The sequence below is a fragment of the Sciurus vulgaris genome, assembly GCF_902686455.1.
Source record: "Sciurus vulgaris genome assembly, chromosome: 8".
Classification (NCBI taxonomy): domain Eukaryota; kingdom Metazoa; phylum Chordata; class Mammalia; order Rodentia; family Sciuridae; genus Sciurus; species Sciurus vulgaris.
In genome coordinates this window covers 102278681-102295150 of record NC_136468.1, presented here as the reverse complement: position 1 = coordinate 102295150, position 16470 = coordinate 102278681, and the positions used below count along the sequence as shown (strand labels likewise).

At 40.2% G+C, this 16470-nt stretch overlaps 1 protein-coding gene across 4 annotated transcripts in view; it reads left to right on the top strand.

Moving 5' to 3' along the window:
• Nucleotides 1-16470, top strand: part of GLI3 (GLI family zinc finger 3) — a 274948-nt gene that overhangs the window by 241346 nt on the left and 17132 nt on the right. For all 4 annotated transcript variants that reach the window (XM_079149884.1, XM_079149883.1, XM_079149885.1 and 1 more), the window contains exons 11-12: nt 14632-14781; nt 16065-16229. In XM_079149884.1, the coding sequence (XP_079006010.1) occupies nt 14632-14781; nt 16065-16229 (315 nt within the window). The remainder of the gene's footprint in view (nt 1-14631; nt 14782-16064; nt 16230-16470) is intronic.

The window sequence follows — 16470 nt, the reverse complement described above, 5'->3', positions numbered from 1 at the left end:
TATATGTTAGAGTGATAGGAGCTATAAGAAAAATGAGAGGGTAGAGGGGAGAGAGATTGGACTGTAAATGGGGTGATCAGGAACAGAATTAAGTTGGGAAATCAGTCCCAGTGAGGAAAGATGTAAAGAAGAACATGAAGGGAGTCCAGTAATCGTACCTTAGTGATCCTGTCCTAGAGGGAAACCAGGACTTCAGCTGCGAACCTCAACATTTCCCAGGCTTGGGAGGGATATTTTCCTTGAAGGACTGACTCTACTCTTTCTTCCATGTCCTATATGAAGTCAGGACATCCCCTCCTCTGTGTGGTCCTTGGATTCCCTCATTTCACCTTCTTTTTTTTTTTTTAATTTTTATTTTTACAGACTGCATTTTGATTCATTGTACACAAATGGGGGTACAACTTTTCATTTCTATGGTTGTATACCATGTAGATTCACACCATTCATGTAATCATACATATATATAGGGTAATGATGTCTGTCTCATTCCATCATCCTTCATATCCCTGCCCCTCCCCCCTCTCATTTCCCTCTACCTAATCCAAATTTCCTTCATTCTTCTCTTACCCTTAACCCCCCCACCTGCATTAGGTATCATCATCCACTTTTCAGGGAAAAACAATTGAACTTTGGTTTTTTGGAATTGGTTTATTTCACTTACCATGATATTCTCCAATTCCATCCATTTACCAGCACATGCCATAATTTTATTCTTTATGGCTGAGTAATATTCCACTGTGTAGATATACCACCGTTTCTTTATCCATTCATCTATTGAAGGGCATCTCAGTTGGTTCCACAATCTAACTATTGTGAATTGAGCAGCTGTAAACATTGATGTGACTGCATCACTGTAGGATGCTGATTTTAAGTCCTTTGGGTATAAACCAAGGAGTGGGATAGCTGGGTCAAATGGTGGGTCCATTCTAAGTTTTTTGAACCACCTCCTTTCTTGCAGGCCACTTCATTGCACATTTATCTTGCTGTTCCAGCCTTGCAAGACCTCCTCAACACAAGACTGTTACACAGGACTGAATTTTGCAGGCAACTTGGAACAGAGAGGGTTCAAAACAGCAAACAGCTTAAAAATTGAGTACACTGGATTACTGTCTACAATTCCTTAGCCCCTTTCCACATGGAAATTTCAAATGAGCGACTTTCCTTTAAGTCCACACTCTGCCCCATTTTCCTGGACATTTTCTTTCTTTCCTGTCTGATTCCCCAAAACTTAACTGAAACTGGGAAGCTAACACTGGTAGAATTTAACCTCTTTATTCCTTAACTCTTTATTCCTTAACAATGCCGTGCCAAGGTGTCCTCCAGATACAACTCACAGGTTGATGTGCCCCTGTCCTCAGCTATTCTCTGTCTCCTTTGTTCTCTTGTTATATTTTTGTTTCCATGGTATCCCATTGTTTCCCATTGCTATCCCTCTTCATCCTGTGTAGTGTCCATAGGTCGGGCTTTGCACATTGCACTTTGTAAGTGCAATTTTATGTACGTACTTTGGGGATATGAAAGATAAGATAGGGTAAGGAACAGGGTTTTCACTCTTCCTTCAGCTATAATCTTAGTTTCTTAAAAAAATTTTTTTGAAGTTCTAAGAATCAAACCCAGGCCTTCACACATGCTAGGCAAACACTCTACCACTGAGCCACACCCACATCCCAAATTTTTGAATCTTTTTGTCCAAGCTTGTCTCCTCTTTTGGATCTCTCTCTGAAGAGATATCCTGGAGAGACTTCCCCTATGCCTTCTCCCAAACAGAAACATAATAATTCCCCTCCCCAAGTCTGCTGGACTTTCAGTGCCATTATCTCAGAATCTTTCAAGCTAGAAACTTCAGTTTCTCTAAGTCACCATTCAAAAATTATTCCAAGAGGTCTCTCAAATCTAGCCACTTCTCTGAATCTTCATGGCCTCGGCCTTGGTTCAAGGTCACGGTTCTCCCTGAGTGAGTCGCCCTGTCTTCGCATAGTTCCTCTGTGACACTACCAGTTAACTTTTCCAAGCTCAGATGTCATCACTGACTTGCTGAGAAAATTCTCTGGACTGCCTGGTATCTAAGTGCCTTAGAGCATTTGACACCTCTTGTAGTTTTCCCATCCTGCTCTCCTAGATCCTCACAATAGCACATGCCCCAATACCCACATGCACCCTCTCACCCTACACTTGTCGTTATTACCCATCATTCTGTGCTTTATCTTGGCCCGGGGTCTCTATCTCTATTCCCTTCTGTGATTCAGCTTAGTTACCTTGCTTTGCAGCCTTTCTTCACTCATTTATTAGTACATCTCTCATCTGTTTTTACAGTTTCCCACTCATTCCGTTTAGACTGTCATCTTCTCAGGCACAGTGCCTGTGTTTGTTTTGCCCACAGTACACAAACAATTAATCCCTATAGCCTAATAGCTGAGCCTGTACTCCTTCTAGAACCTCAATGCCTTCTACTAACATGGCACAGAAGAACAAAGTCTAGACATGGAACTTGTTAGTATGTATCCATATTATATAGGAAATCTTATTTATATATATTTAGATGTACCATCAATAATAAACTAAGATGTTTTGGAAGGGCAGTGCACCTTAAGATGGCTAGTTAGTAAGACTTGACTGAAAAATGGTAGAGGTGACACTCCTCATGTAGAAAAGCTTGCTACAGAAGGGATATTCCAGGGCTTCCTTCCCATCTTGATTTGGTGCAACAAACCTAAAAATCCTTGGGCAATGGGCCTGCTAGTGTTCTTGATGTGAGGGCCTGTAAGAGGGAAGAAAGGCATGCATTCTTTCAAGTAGCTTGCTATTTAATTGCAAAGCAAAGGTGTCCATGATGTGCAGGCTAATTTAGGTAGTATTCCTTTCTGCATTCCTCCAGCTCATCCTGGATAAGATCCAGTGGACGTGTCTTATTCCGTCTTGCCTCTTCAGTGTTGAACACAGTAACTGTCATATGCTAAATAAGCTTTGAGTTAATAGTGAATGAATGAGTCAGCTCAGTGGGGACTGTGGGCAGATTTCCAAATAGATAATTTTGCCTGCTTGCCTGCCTTCTTCCCTTCCTCCAGTCATTCTTGAGATTTGCCTGTGTTTCAATCATCAGCAATCATTTCCCTCCTCTTTACACACACACAGACACACACACACACACCCCACACACCCAATCACTTATTAACTGCTGAAGGAAAGTTCTCCCAGCACTTTCCACGCAAGATCCTCTTTTAGCAACATGATTGGCAGAAGACCTTCAGGACTAGTCACAGCTGGGGATGTGATTTGGACTGTGGCTGGTTCCAGAATAACTTCTCTACCTTGTCTCTTCAAAGTAAAATATCTTGACTTTTCTCCAAATATTAAAAATAAATTATCCAAATCTATTTGAAATCCAAGTGCATTTTACTGTCTGTTATTATTTTAACAGATATTCTTTATAGTCATCAAAATTGTGATATCCAGATAGGTAAACTAGTGTGCAGATTCAAGGGCAGATGACTATAATGTTCAGAATCAGAATTCAGTGATCAGAAGGAAGCATGGTTGCTTTTATAGAGCAGCAAAGGCAGAGACCACATATTAAATGTTGGTTCTCATTTTCCAGTCATATTTCAGTTTTCTTAGAATTACACTGTATAGTGAGAACTTTTACAGAGAGCAATCTGTGTGCTCAGTCTCTGTGTGGATAACATCATAAAAATTAGGAAGTAATTAAATGCTAACCTTTTGTGTTCTTTTAGATAATGGAACTCTTAGTACCTCACATTTCAAACAAACTGAAAAAAATATTGTTTCTACCTTGATAATCAGGGAGACTTTAAAAATGAGTCCTCCCTGCTCTTCCTAGGATAAGTCTGTGTGTATATATGTGTGTGTATCTGCTCAAGCAAGCAATCATGCATTAACTACCTTAAAATTAAAAGTTCTAAATGTGTTATTGTAAATACTTTTATACCTAACCAATCTATCTTTCAGAGTTTTATAACAAAGTAATAATTATTTCTACAGTAGATTAAAAAGAGTAACTGGAATGCAGATACCAATATACAGATAAACTCTCCAAAAATCCTCCTTTCTGTTCTTGGCAGAAGTCCACACACACAAGGTGGGAAGATTTTAATACTTTGGGACTCAGTCCGGACTGAAATCTTTCCTTGGAGATGTGTTAACTGCTGTAGATGGTAACGCTTTCCAGATATGCTGGATGCGTGAGAATAAGCCATACATAAGAGTGACGAATTTATTTGGACCTTGGGAGAGATTGCATTTTACCGCCACTTTCCTGGCCCCTCTGGGCTCGCCTCTCATCTTAGTCCAGGAGCCAGGTGAGGGACAATACAAAATGCAGGACTTCTCCTGAACCTCCTGGGAAGTTGGAGCTCAGGTCTGAAACTGGTGTCTGTTGGGTTTGCTGGATTTGCTCATTGCAAAGAGGGGAAATAAAAAGAAGACCCCTTTTGGACACTGGTTTTCCAAATGATTCCATTCGATGACTATACAATTCAAACTGTGCTGTGTATCTGCATTTAATATTCCTTTTCCTCTTAATTTCTAGAATTTCTAGAATGCCACTAAATTCTAACTTGCTTAATTCTTCTAAAAAAGTTTAGTTTTAGATGGATACATTTATTTTGTTTATTTATTTTTATATGGTGCTGAGAATTGAACCTAATGCCTCACACTTCTTCTGCAAGTGCTCTACCACTGAGCTACACTCCAGCTCTTGCTTTAATTTTTATATCCTTTATTTTGGTAACCAAACTCCTAATCAATTTTCTTAAAAAGTGTTTTTGTTGTCATTTTGACCGAAGCAAAGTTGTTATTTAAAAACAATAAGAAGATAAAAATTAAATGTGCCCATAACTTGTAGGATGATGTAAAAATTTTACATATCTATGGAAAATCTCAGTGGAATTTAAATACTGACCCTTGCAGAAAATAAACCAAAAATTTCTTTAAGAATAATTACCTAATTAAGCTAAAAGAGAACCCTCTGAAAAGAGAAGTGTTACATCTATCTTTTAGTAAAATAACTAAGAATTTAAAGAACAAAATCTGTAAGAAAAAAAGCATTTTCATAGTTTCTGCAAGGAATTAGAGGTTCTTCCTCTACTTTCAAGAAGGAAGATATTTTCTTTGTTAGATAACTAATGTAAGTAACATTAACCAATTATAGTACTATTTACATATTGCTTCTTAAAAGCTCTCAAAAGCTAAGATTTCCTTAAATTGCAGGTCATCTTAATACTAAATCAGTATAATATTATTTTACAGGAATCTGAGTCTGAAACAGGCAACTCCTTGGGGTGGGGTGGGGAATCAAGTAAATTATTCCACAAATTATACATCCACACCTAGGTATTTTATAATTCAAGGCAACAGAAAGGAGAAATATAGAGATTCTGAATTCATGGTGCTTGAATTTTAAATGAGGTTTGAGTGAGTTGATTCTATCATCGAGTTGAAAGATCTTTTTTTTTTTTTTCAAATCATGTGCTATTTTGCATTAGCATACTTCAGCTGATATTAGTGTATCAGTTTGGTTTTGTTAACAACTCGATTTTGGGTTGAATCAGTATAAAATCCACCAGGAAGTAAAAATGTTTGGCTTTAACTCAACCTGCTGAATGTGTGTGTGTGTGTGTGTGTGTGTGTGTGTGTGTGTGTGTGTGTGAGAGTGAGTGTTTTGTGGTGGGAATTGTGATTAAGATGTAGCCTTGTACTTCCATGAAAAGTGACTTGCAGGGGCCCCACCTGCAATCTATCTAAAGTCCTGGAGAAGGTCAGGTCCCACCCTACTCTTCCTTCAGCCACTTTTCCTCCTCCCCCACAACATCCACAGACTTTATCACCAGGAACACTCAGGGGATAGGTGAAATATAATTCAAATATATAAATATATATAATATATAATTCAATTATATAAATATAATTCAAATTGAAATATAATCCACCCATTAAAGAGTATAACAATTCAAACATATTCAGTATGCAACCATGACCCCCGGTAACTTCCTCATTTTCATCACCCCAAAAAGAAATCCCGTAAGCTTTAGCTGTCATTCCCTAATTTCTCCATTCACCCTTAGTCATAGCCAACTACCTTCTTTCTGCACAGATTTACCTATTCTAGACACTAATAGAAATGGAATCATGGCTGGGCACAGAGGTTCATGCCTGTAATCCTAGTGACTCAGGAGGCTGAGGCAGGAAGATCACAAGTTCAAAACCAGCCTCAGTAAAAGCGAGGCACTAAACAACTCAGTGAGACCCTGGCTCTAAATAAAATACAAAATAGAGCTAGAGATGTGACTCATTGGTCGAGTGCCCCTGAGTTCAATCCCCTGTGCCCATCCCCACAAAAAACAAAAGAAATGGAATCATGTTGCATTTGTCCTTTTTGACTGGCTTCTTTGGAAACTTAGAATATCATCAAAGTTCATTTATGTATCTATACTGCCTTTGTTTTGATATACTTTTGTTTTAAATGTGAACGATGATGGATTTTCACTGCAGTGGAACATACATACAGCTTACCTCAGTGCTGGTTAGGGAGGTGGTGGGATGGGGGCTGTATTTTAAGTCATTTAATTCTGTTCTCTAATTCCGGCATTGTGAAGCCCTTCTTTCAGACATGTTTGTCTTGTTCAAAAATTTTGCCTTTCTTAAACATAAATGAAAATCATTTTTATGTATTTGTGCCTAGAAACAGGAATCAAATTGCTGTCAGAGGGATTCCTCTTATTTATTTCTTTCTAACCAAGAAGGATATTTTGTCTTTTACTCACCCTAATTCTTTATGTTCATAAATCAGAAATAGGAAATTGTTTTATTTTTATGAAGAAAAGATGTTTTTGTACATGAAGTCTTGAGTCCTTTTGATGTTTTTCTGTACAATTTTGCAGTTCTGTCAAAAAACTGAAAGATACTCTGGTATTTTTATTAACTACCTTGAATTGAAACAGTCACTCTGTGAAGTCTTCAGGAAGAGCCCTCACGCAGCAAACCGCTATAGCTTCTGTTAGGAAGATTGATGGGTGCCACCAAAACAATTTAAATTATTTTATTTATCTAAAATTAAAGTGCACATTGAGATATAAGGCCTATTTCAGTGATAGTCTCTGATTCCTGCTCTTTTTCCTATTTCTGCCTGGTGAAGCCTTTAGGAATCCAATCACAATGTGTCCCTAATATAATCCATGTCATGACAGTTGTAAAACTTTTCAAAAATGTTATGTTTATCAAGTAATACACAAAACGAGAAGGTATAAGCCTTATTTGAGATGGAAAGTATTGAAGGATTCTTGTGGGGAGTTTTCTTTTAAGTAAAGCATTTCAGTCTCTCCCCCAAATCAGTTTTAATATGAATTAAATTTTAATAGATTCTGAATCACTTTTCCCTTTTCAGAAATATGCCTGGGCTTCTAAGTAATGAGATAGTTCTAGGCTTCAAGAGTCAGGAAACAAATTGAAAATTTGAGTTTTTCTTAAAATTGTTTATTTCTCTATATATGATGCTGAAATCGAAGGCTTTCATAGGATACTTCTTCACCAGATCCCCAGAAGTTTCCAATGATTACATTCTGTTCAACATATTCAATCCCTCAAGCCCCGCTTATGAGCTAACCTGGCGGCCATGTGAAAAGACGAGGAAAGTATCAAACATTTTCCAGCCTGACATTCTGAGAAGGAACTGTTTCTGTTTTATTTCCTTCCTTTTAAAAATATAATCGTGGCATCAAATGGTGGCATGCTAGTTGGTCAGGATACACAGAAATGTAGCCAAGACAGGAATACAAGATAAAACTGAGGGTGGGCAAGTGTTTGCACCCAGCCTGCAGCCAGTTGCAAACCCAGATACTCATGTATGGAATATACTACTCTCCAAGCCCTTATTTTCTTTTCTAGTAAAGCCATAATACTGTGCGTGTGATACATGGGTGTTAGTGAATTCACATCTATTTGACCACCATCCAAGGACCTTTTTTTTTTTTTTTTTTTTAATTTTATATGTATGTTGTGCAGTGAAAACTTGGCTACATACTTTGTAAAAACTTTTTTTAAAAAATATTTTTAGTTATAGATGGACACAATATCTTTATTTATTTTTATGTGGTACTGAAGCTCAACCTCAGTGCCTCACGTATGTTAGGCAAGCACTCTACCACTGAGCTACGACCCCAGCCCTGTAAAAACCTTTTAAGGGGCTGTGGTTGTGGCTTAGTGGTAGAGCGTTCCCCTAGCATGGGTGGGGCCCTGGGTTCGGTTCTCAGCACCACATAAAATTAAAATTATTATGTCCACTTACAACTAAAACAAAAATATTTAAAACAAAACTTTTAAGTTGGCTGAAAAAGTGCTCTCTTATTTAGGAACAGTAGGTGCTGGTGGAAAAGACTGGGGGTAACCTGCACAGGAGAGCCAAAGGAAAAATGGTGAGGGCAAAGTTCTGCATTTCCTACCTTCACTGCTTCCAGGTGTGCTTAGCAGCAATATTTTCATGACAGCTGTAGAAGGAGTTTGCTTTCTTGATGTGAAGGAGTTGGCTAATGTAAATAGTAACAGGTTTTGAGCCGGGCGCAGTGGTTCATGCCTGTAATCCTGGTGGCTTGGGAGGCTGAGGCAAGTTCAAAACTAGCCTCAGCAACTGAGCAAGGCCATGAGCAACTCAGTGAGAGCCTGTCTCTAAGTAAAATACAAGAAAGGGCTGGGGATGTGGCTCAGTGGTTAAACGCCCCCGGGTTCCATCCCCAGTACACTCCCCAACACCCCAAAAAAGAGTAACAGGCTTTGGAGGCAGCAGTATTTGTCTACTGGTTAGCGAGTCAGAGGGCAGAGCTTGAATGGAGATGAGCAGATCTCCTGGGCACACCGCGAGCCAGGCTCTATCCTCTCTTCTGAGGAAGTCACTCAGAATGGAGGCTACTTACAGATACAGAGAGCTGTGCTTTCTGAGTGGTAATCTGAGAGTCTGGCCAAGGGAGAGGGAGGCAGGAATAAAGCAGAAGTGCCCTTCCAAGCTCTGTGAATGCTTGAATAGCTGCTTTCTTTAGAGTGCTGTGAGCATTGAGCATCGATGGACCACATGCGTGCATTTCATCTGAAGGGTTAGAAAAACTGCCTGCTCTGAGCTCATAGTGAAATAACGAAGCAAGAAGAAAGGCCCCTGATTAGCTCAGTGAAGTCCATTGTGGGCTTCCATTCTGCTGCTAGTGAAAGAAAAGCTCCACTCTCCCCTTCCTTCAGGTCTTTCTCCCACAACTCTTGAAGCCTCCGTGGTTGACAGTCAGGGCTGGGCTTCCCAAAGAGAGACCCTTGAAATAAAGAGGCGCCTTCCGCCTCCTCAGTTGCCAAACCAGCTAGCGATTTCTCCTGCCTTTCTCTGGGCTCCCAGAACCCTGGTAGAGTGGAAGAGACTGGAAGACCAGGTTCTGGCTCCTGTCACTACAGACATGATCACAGTTGGGAGATATCAACTTTGTTGGTTTGCTATGGGCTCCTGAGGTGTTTTATTTGCTTTATCAGCCATCAGTTTTCAGAGGCAAACATTTACAACCATAACTGGAAACCCAGTCAGGAAGCTCCATGGTTGGACTCAGCCTTTGTGGGGAAAATTGCTGGTTCCAGTGTCCCCTGTCCTGTTTATTCAGACAGGGAAAGTTCAGAGTAGCCGCACAGATTGGCACACAACATTGTAATTTACACCATCTATCTCTTTCTGGCTTTTGGGCCTCTGGCAAATTGCGTGTCTTTGTGTTGGATTAGTTTGGAATTTACTCATGCATTATTTCCCTCCAATTAAATTATTTATATATTTGATGAACGTTTCACTGTTTCAAAGTCAAAGTTTTTCAATGAAACCACAAACTCTTGGCCATTGAATTTGAGGCCAACTTCACATGGGCTCCATCTGTCTGCTGAATGTAAGGAATTCATTGTATGCTACTCTTCTTTTCGCTACCTTGGATTTGGGGGAGAAAAGAATGTGTGCGTTTCCAATCCAGTCCTAGGAAAATACTGCGGACATGAACCACGTCTGTCCTAACTCCTTCCTTTCATTGAACTCCCCTTTTGACCCAGGATCCTGATTTTTATTCCTTTCTAGAGTCTTTTCTTCTCTCTGGCACTAAACCTTCTAATTTTACTTTCGTAGACTTGAGAGAAAACCTGAAAAATATTAGGCTAAGAAAGAAACTTTGAAATCATCCATCATGGGGGCAAGTAAAGTAATGGCCCACGGACCATATTCAGCCTACTGCTTGTTTTTGTACATCCCGGAGCTAAGAATAAGTCTTTATAGTTTTGAAAAATTTTTTAAAACTTTAAGGACTATTTCATGGTGTGAAAACTTTTCATATCACTAAATGAACAACTACACTTTGTTCATTCATATATTGATTGGAGCTGTTTACAGTGCACAACAGTGCCTAAATATTCCCTCTCTGGCTTCTTACAGAAAAAGTTTGCCCACACCTGATCTAGCTCATCACCATAATTTTAGAGGAGAAAATTAAGTCCCAGGGATGCAAATCGGCCTATCCAAAGTACACAGCATATCAGAAATGTGCTGGTCTGGGATGTATCTGCTGGGACCCTCCAGTGTCTTCCCTAATGAGCCTTCCCTGAGGTCTCAATGCAGAGGCCAATGTAGGTTTTTTAAAGGAAAGTAAATATTTAGAACACATGAATATGTAAAGTCTATGATTTTTTAGAATTTTAGAATTTTAATTTTCACTTAAAAATCTATCTTGCAAAAATATTTTAAGTTTAAAACACATTTGAATTACCTAAATAGAAAGAGGCCTCCTTATTTCTTTAGAGTGATTGATTACGTCCTCTGCATAGCATTTGAGCTTTAAGAAAATGAGATCAACTTGGTTTCTGCCCTCCTAGATCACACTTTCCTTTCCAGAAAAAGAACTTGTGGTCTCAGTGTATGTGTGAATTCAAGAGTAGCTTCTGGCTATTACAAAAGCATGTTATTTGGGATTCAGGTCTACTCTAAAGAGACAGAAAGGAAAAATTCCCAAGATGCTAGCCTTGCTGAAAGTGAAGTTGCTTTAACTATCCTATGTAAGTTCCTCCCTTTTCCTCCTCATGTGGGGACAACACTGAGGGGTTCCTGCTAGCTGGTCAACGCAGGATACTTCTCCAATCAAATCTCCATATGTTGTCCCAGAGGTATTTATCTAGACGAAGTTTAATAAAGTCTAAATATGAAATGATTTTGATGTTTCTGGTGATTGCCCTCCTTAGTTCATTGACAGTTCTCTCTCCCTGCTTAGTGGCAGACACCTCAACCCCACTACAGGTAGATTCTACAACCTCCTGGCCCCCTTTGCGTGCCAAAGTACGTCACCTTTAGACCTCTAATCTCATCCAGAGCCATCACCTCCCTATCATCAGCAACGGACACTTTGCAAAGGAGCTGGGAGTCTGCTTTCCTTCTTCTGCCTCACCTCAAGGAGCCAGGGTCCAGGTTGGCCTCTAAGAAAAGCCCCCTCCCTGTCCTTTTGGAGTACAGTTCCTCCAGTGTAAAGGCTAGGACAGGAGGGGAAATGAAAGTCTTTTTATACTCACTGCAATTGGTGCCTCCCACTATTGGTTATGTAATTGCCCTGGTAGCATCAGTTACCCTGATGTCCTCCTCGGGCGTAGGCATGCAAAAGCTGACTTTCTCATAGGAGATATGTGAGTTCTGTCCAGGAGTCTCCCCGAAACCTCTCTGCTGGAGGCCTAACACAGCATGCTGCAATTTGGGTGAGCCATGGCAAGCTAATTCACACTTGGCCACCCCACCAGTGTCCATTCCACCTGTTGAGGAATCTCCTGCCTTCTCACCATGCCAAGCAGAGTTGGTGCGCAAGGCCTGCAGGATCTGCCTGGCCAGTTCTCTCCTGCCTTGCCTCACCCTGATCCTCAGTAAGGCACTGAACTCTGTCCTTCTGCAGGTACATCCATGTTATCTGTCTACAATAGTGTCCCTTTTTCTCTACTTCCACCCTAACCTGCACATCTGGCAGGTCTCTGTTCATCTTTCAGGTCTGCTTTCAGCCTTGAGAAGCCAAGCCTGATGCCTAATGCTGTGCTCTGATCTAGGACCCACTGTTATGTGTTTTTATAAAACCCATTATTTCCCTTCACAACACTTATCACGACTTTAATTGTATAGTAATTTAAGTCATTATCTATTTTCCTCCAGGAGGCTGTAATTTCCTTGGGGCAGGATTCATGTGTGTCTTACTCCCCAGCTCAGGGCCTGGTGTGAGTGCAGCCAGCACATCCTCATGAATGCAAGAGAGGAAAGAAATGTTGCAATCTCAGTGCATTCCTTTTGTTCCACCCAGCAAGAGGGGGTTCATATTTGAATATCTTTCAAATCTTTCTGAATTCTTGAGAGCATATTATTTTAAAGTAATGAAATACCTCATGTTAAATTCTTATTGTCTAGGTACCAGGTGAAATGAAGTTGCATTCAGATAAACAAAAGTGTGCAGTATAATTTCTTTTGCCCCAGTGAACATTTACTTCGCTGCATGGGTCAAATCAGTTCAACTAATATTTACTGAGTACCTGCTAGGTATCAGGACTTTGTGACTGAGAATATGAAACTAAAAAGCCATGACTCAGGCTGGGGTTGTAGCTCAGTGGAAGAGCACTTGCCTAGCATGTGTGAGGCATGGATTTGATCCTGAGCACCACAGAGAAATACCTAAGGGTATTGTGTCCATCTATAACTAAAAATATTTTCAAAAAAAGGAAAAAAAGCCATGACTCCCAACTTCAGGGAGTTGGCTCAGCACAATTCATAACTCTCATTTCCCAATTTTAACTTTTATTCCTTTCCTCTCTCCCTCCCTCCTTTCATTCTTCCCTTCCTTCTCTCTCTTAATCCAAGCACCCAATTTATTTATCCCTAATAACTTGGAAAACTGTACGAAGGGCAATTTTTATGAAGTGGTTTTGTGTGGGCATTTATTTTTCTTTTGGGAAAGGAGAATTGATAGAACCCGTCATATTGTGTGGGCTTGATTTCAAGGGCTGGGCTTCAGCACATGCTTGGGACAAGACTGGGTAATGTGTATGGGGCATGAAGATATACTTGAAGCATGGATGTAATGATTGCGTGTCGCCCCCGTTTAGCTCATCAATTCTCTTTATTGACTGGTGTACACTATCACAACTTTTAAGAAGCACTTATTCTTGGGATGGCTGACTTCTGATAGGAAACCCACATCCATTGACCACAGGGCTACATATTTGAGTATGTTACCATCTTTGTCATTTTCATTTTCATAAGAGATGTTGGTTGTCTGCTGGTGTGCTCTGATATGCTACTGTTTTCTATTCATCAGAGCCTTTCAAGGAAAGGAAAGAATAAAAATTATTTTCTGTGCCCTCAACCAGTTTTTAGCTCCAGAAACAGCACGAAAAACTTTTTTTTTTTCCCCAGTGAAACTTTTTTTTCCTGAAGCAGAAGGCCACCTAGCGGAGTAACTGGGAAAGGCCAACTCTGGTGGTTGAATTTCACCTTTATTAGGAGCAGGATACTTAGCAGCAAATAATTAAATGTTGTGTCACTTCCATGCAGTGCACAGAACCCAAGGGAACTGTCATTCATTCGATGAATTTTTAAGTGCTGTCTTTCTGTGTACATTTGTAAAAGTGCTTGCAACAGCCTTAAGTTAAGGCAAATGCAGGATAACCAGAGAATAAAAACAGGATACAAATCTCCTCAGTAGTCCAAAACTGGACTTTTAAACAGTGTACTCAGCTTACTTAAATTAACATTAATTTGATCCAAATGAAAAATGTTCTCTCCTCCTGGGGCTGCTGTAAGGTTTCTCGTGTCTCCTGTTTGTAGGGTACTTGATGTGTTCATCCAAGGAAAGAGATTAAAAACTGGTTCTAAAGCTTTGAATTGATGAAGAATTCAGGGAAATTCATCTTCATTTTGAAGACGAAATTAGTTGAATTCTAAAGCTGGAAACCACCTTAGAAACTAGGAAGTCCATTCTTTATCTTGTATGTGAAAAAAAAAAAAAAAGAAGACCCAGGAGACCAAATCATTTGTTGACCATTATGTACTTCTTTTCTTCAGGATCTGTTTCTTCTCACTGTGATTCAGGAGGAAACTTCATTAAGCCTGAAGTTCAGTTTGAAAAGTGCTTTTCTTGTACTTTGTTATGGAATTGTGTGTGTGTTTGTGTAACAGGGATGCATGCGTGTGTTCCCTCCCAAAAGCACAGGATAGCTGGAGAGCATGTGTGCAGTCTTTGACCTTGACCTTCCCTTGGCAGATGAAAAATGATGGAGGCCCAGAGAGGACAAGAAGGTCTGATGCCATCTCACAAGTAGCCATTCCCAAAACTCAGCATTAAACTCTGCCTGATATGGTACTTTTTCAGAGATACCAGGCTTCCTCTCCTTTCATGTCATTGCTGCTCTCAGGGGAGCATACATATGCAATTAGAGAAAACTTACTGAAGAAGTATACTAACTAGAATTTTTAAAAACATATAACTTGGTTAAGTTCTTCCTCTATCCTTTAGGACTTAAGATTGAGCATATTTTGCAATTTCTTCAGTTGCTTTCAGAAATGAGTAATGGATTTCCATTTTATTTCTCTCTTTTCCCCAGCATATCAATAATGACCATATTCATGGAGAAAAGAAGGAGTTTGTGTGCCGGTGGCTTGACTGCTCAAGGGAACAGAAACCCTTCAAAGCCCAGTATATGTTGGTAGTGCATATGAGGAGACACACAGGCGAGAAGCCTCACAAATGCACTGTGAGTACACAAGTGGCTGGCAGGCAGGCAGAGGTTGTCCCCTCCCACGTGTGGGTGTCAGGCCTCACCTTATGGGCCCTTCCTCATATTCTTCCTGGTTGTGTGTTCTGATCGAGGCAGCAAGGTTGGTGGTGGTCAGAAGAAAGAAGGCGCATCATCTGGTGATGAATACCTGGGTTTTTGAGCTGCCCAGTTAGACAGATCAGCTCTGCAGGTGGCTAAGAGGGAAAAGGCTGGGACTGGGAATGAGCTCTTGGCCACAATACCTTCCCCAATCTAACAACTCATTGTAGCAGAAGCTTAGAAGGCAAAGGGAGACACCAGCTTCCAACTTAAAGAGTTTAATTTGACTTTTTAAAAAGCTAATCCCTGTCCAGGTAGGACATCCCTAATTAAAAAAAAAAAAAAAAAAAAAAAGAAGAAGAAGAAAAAAGAAAAAATGCTCTAAGATCTGAAAATTTTTAGCACCTGTATCATGCCAGGAGTGGAAAATCCCACACCTGACTTCATGTGACTGGTTGCAGTCAAAACACAGGTACAATAAAAATATGGTACAAAATTATAATTAGGCTGTGTATATAAGGTGTACATGAAAAATAAATGAATTTCATGTTTCGACTTGGGTCCCATACCAAAGGAATCTCATAATGTATGTGAAATATTCCAAAATCTGAAAAAATTCAAGACATTTCTGATCCCAAGTATTTTAGGTAAGGGATACTCAAACTGCACCTGATTTTAAAGTTTCTCCTGGTTAGTCTCCAGGGCACAGTACAGATTTCAGGAGTGGGCCAGGACTGCCATGAAGCTAAGCATTCTCTCACTGATGTACCCGGAAGGCGCACTGGGCCCTACTCAGCCTTCATACTTTACATCTTAAAGGCCCTTTACAAACATGATCAAATTCCAGGTCTTTGTATGGACACAAAGCCATATTAATGAACTTTGTGCTGAATCTGAAATCAGTGGGAATTTGAGGAGATCAATGAGCAGATAATGAAATCCATTGTCCACATTGAGCGGTCTATTAAAAAAAAAAAAAAAAAAAAAAAAAAAAAAAAAAAACTTCAGGACTTTTACTGGCACTGAAAATGCTTTATCTTGAACTGCCCCAAGCCACATCTGAATCCCAATAAATGCAGAGTTTAGTGGAGTTTTTGTTCCGTGGTTTTGAAAAGCTGCTGACCCTTGAAACGTCAGGTTTTCATCCACTTTGAGGGAGGGTTAGGCATAAGCTGCCGGTGCATTGTGTGGAGTAATCCAGATTTACCTGTTGTCCTCAGTTTGAAGGTTGCACAAAGGCCTACTCGAGACTAGAAAACTTGAAAACGCACTTGAGATCTCACACTGGAGAGAAACCATACGTCTGTGAGCATGAAGGCTGCAACAAGGCCTTCTCAAATGCCTCTGATCGCGCCAAGCACCAAAACAGAACACATTCCAATGAGGTAAGCATCCTCCATGGGCCCTGAGCTCATGGGCAGAAACAAAGAACCCTCATGGGGGTATACATAGAAAGGCAGGCGTATTCTGCTTTTTCTCTTCTGACTGTTCCCAGTGTAAGTGGGCTCCTATGGGACAGGTGAAGGCTTGGACTTGGAGGTGGGGCTGAAAACTGGGCCTCAGTTGGAGCATGTATAGAGGAAGAGGGAACTTCTTAAAATTCCCCCTGAACTTAGTTTCATGTTG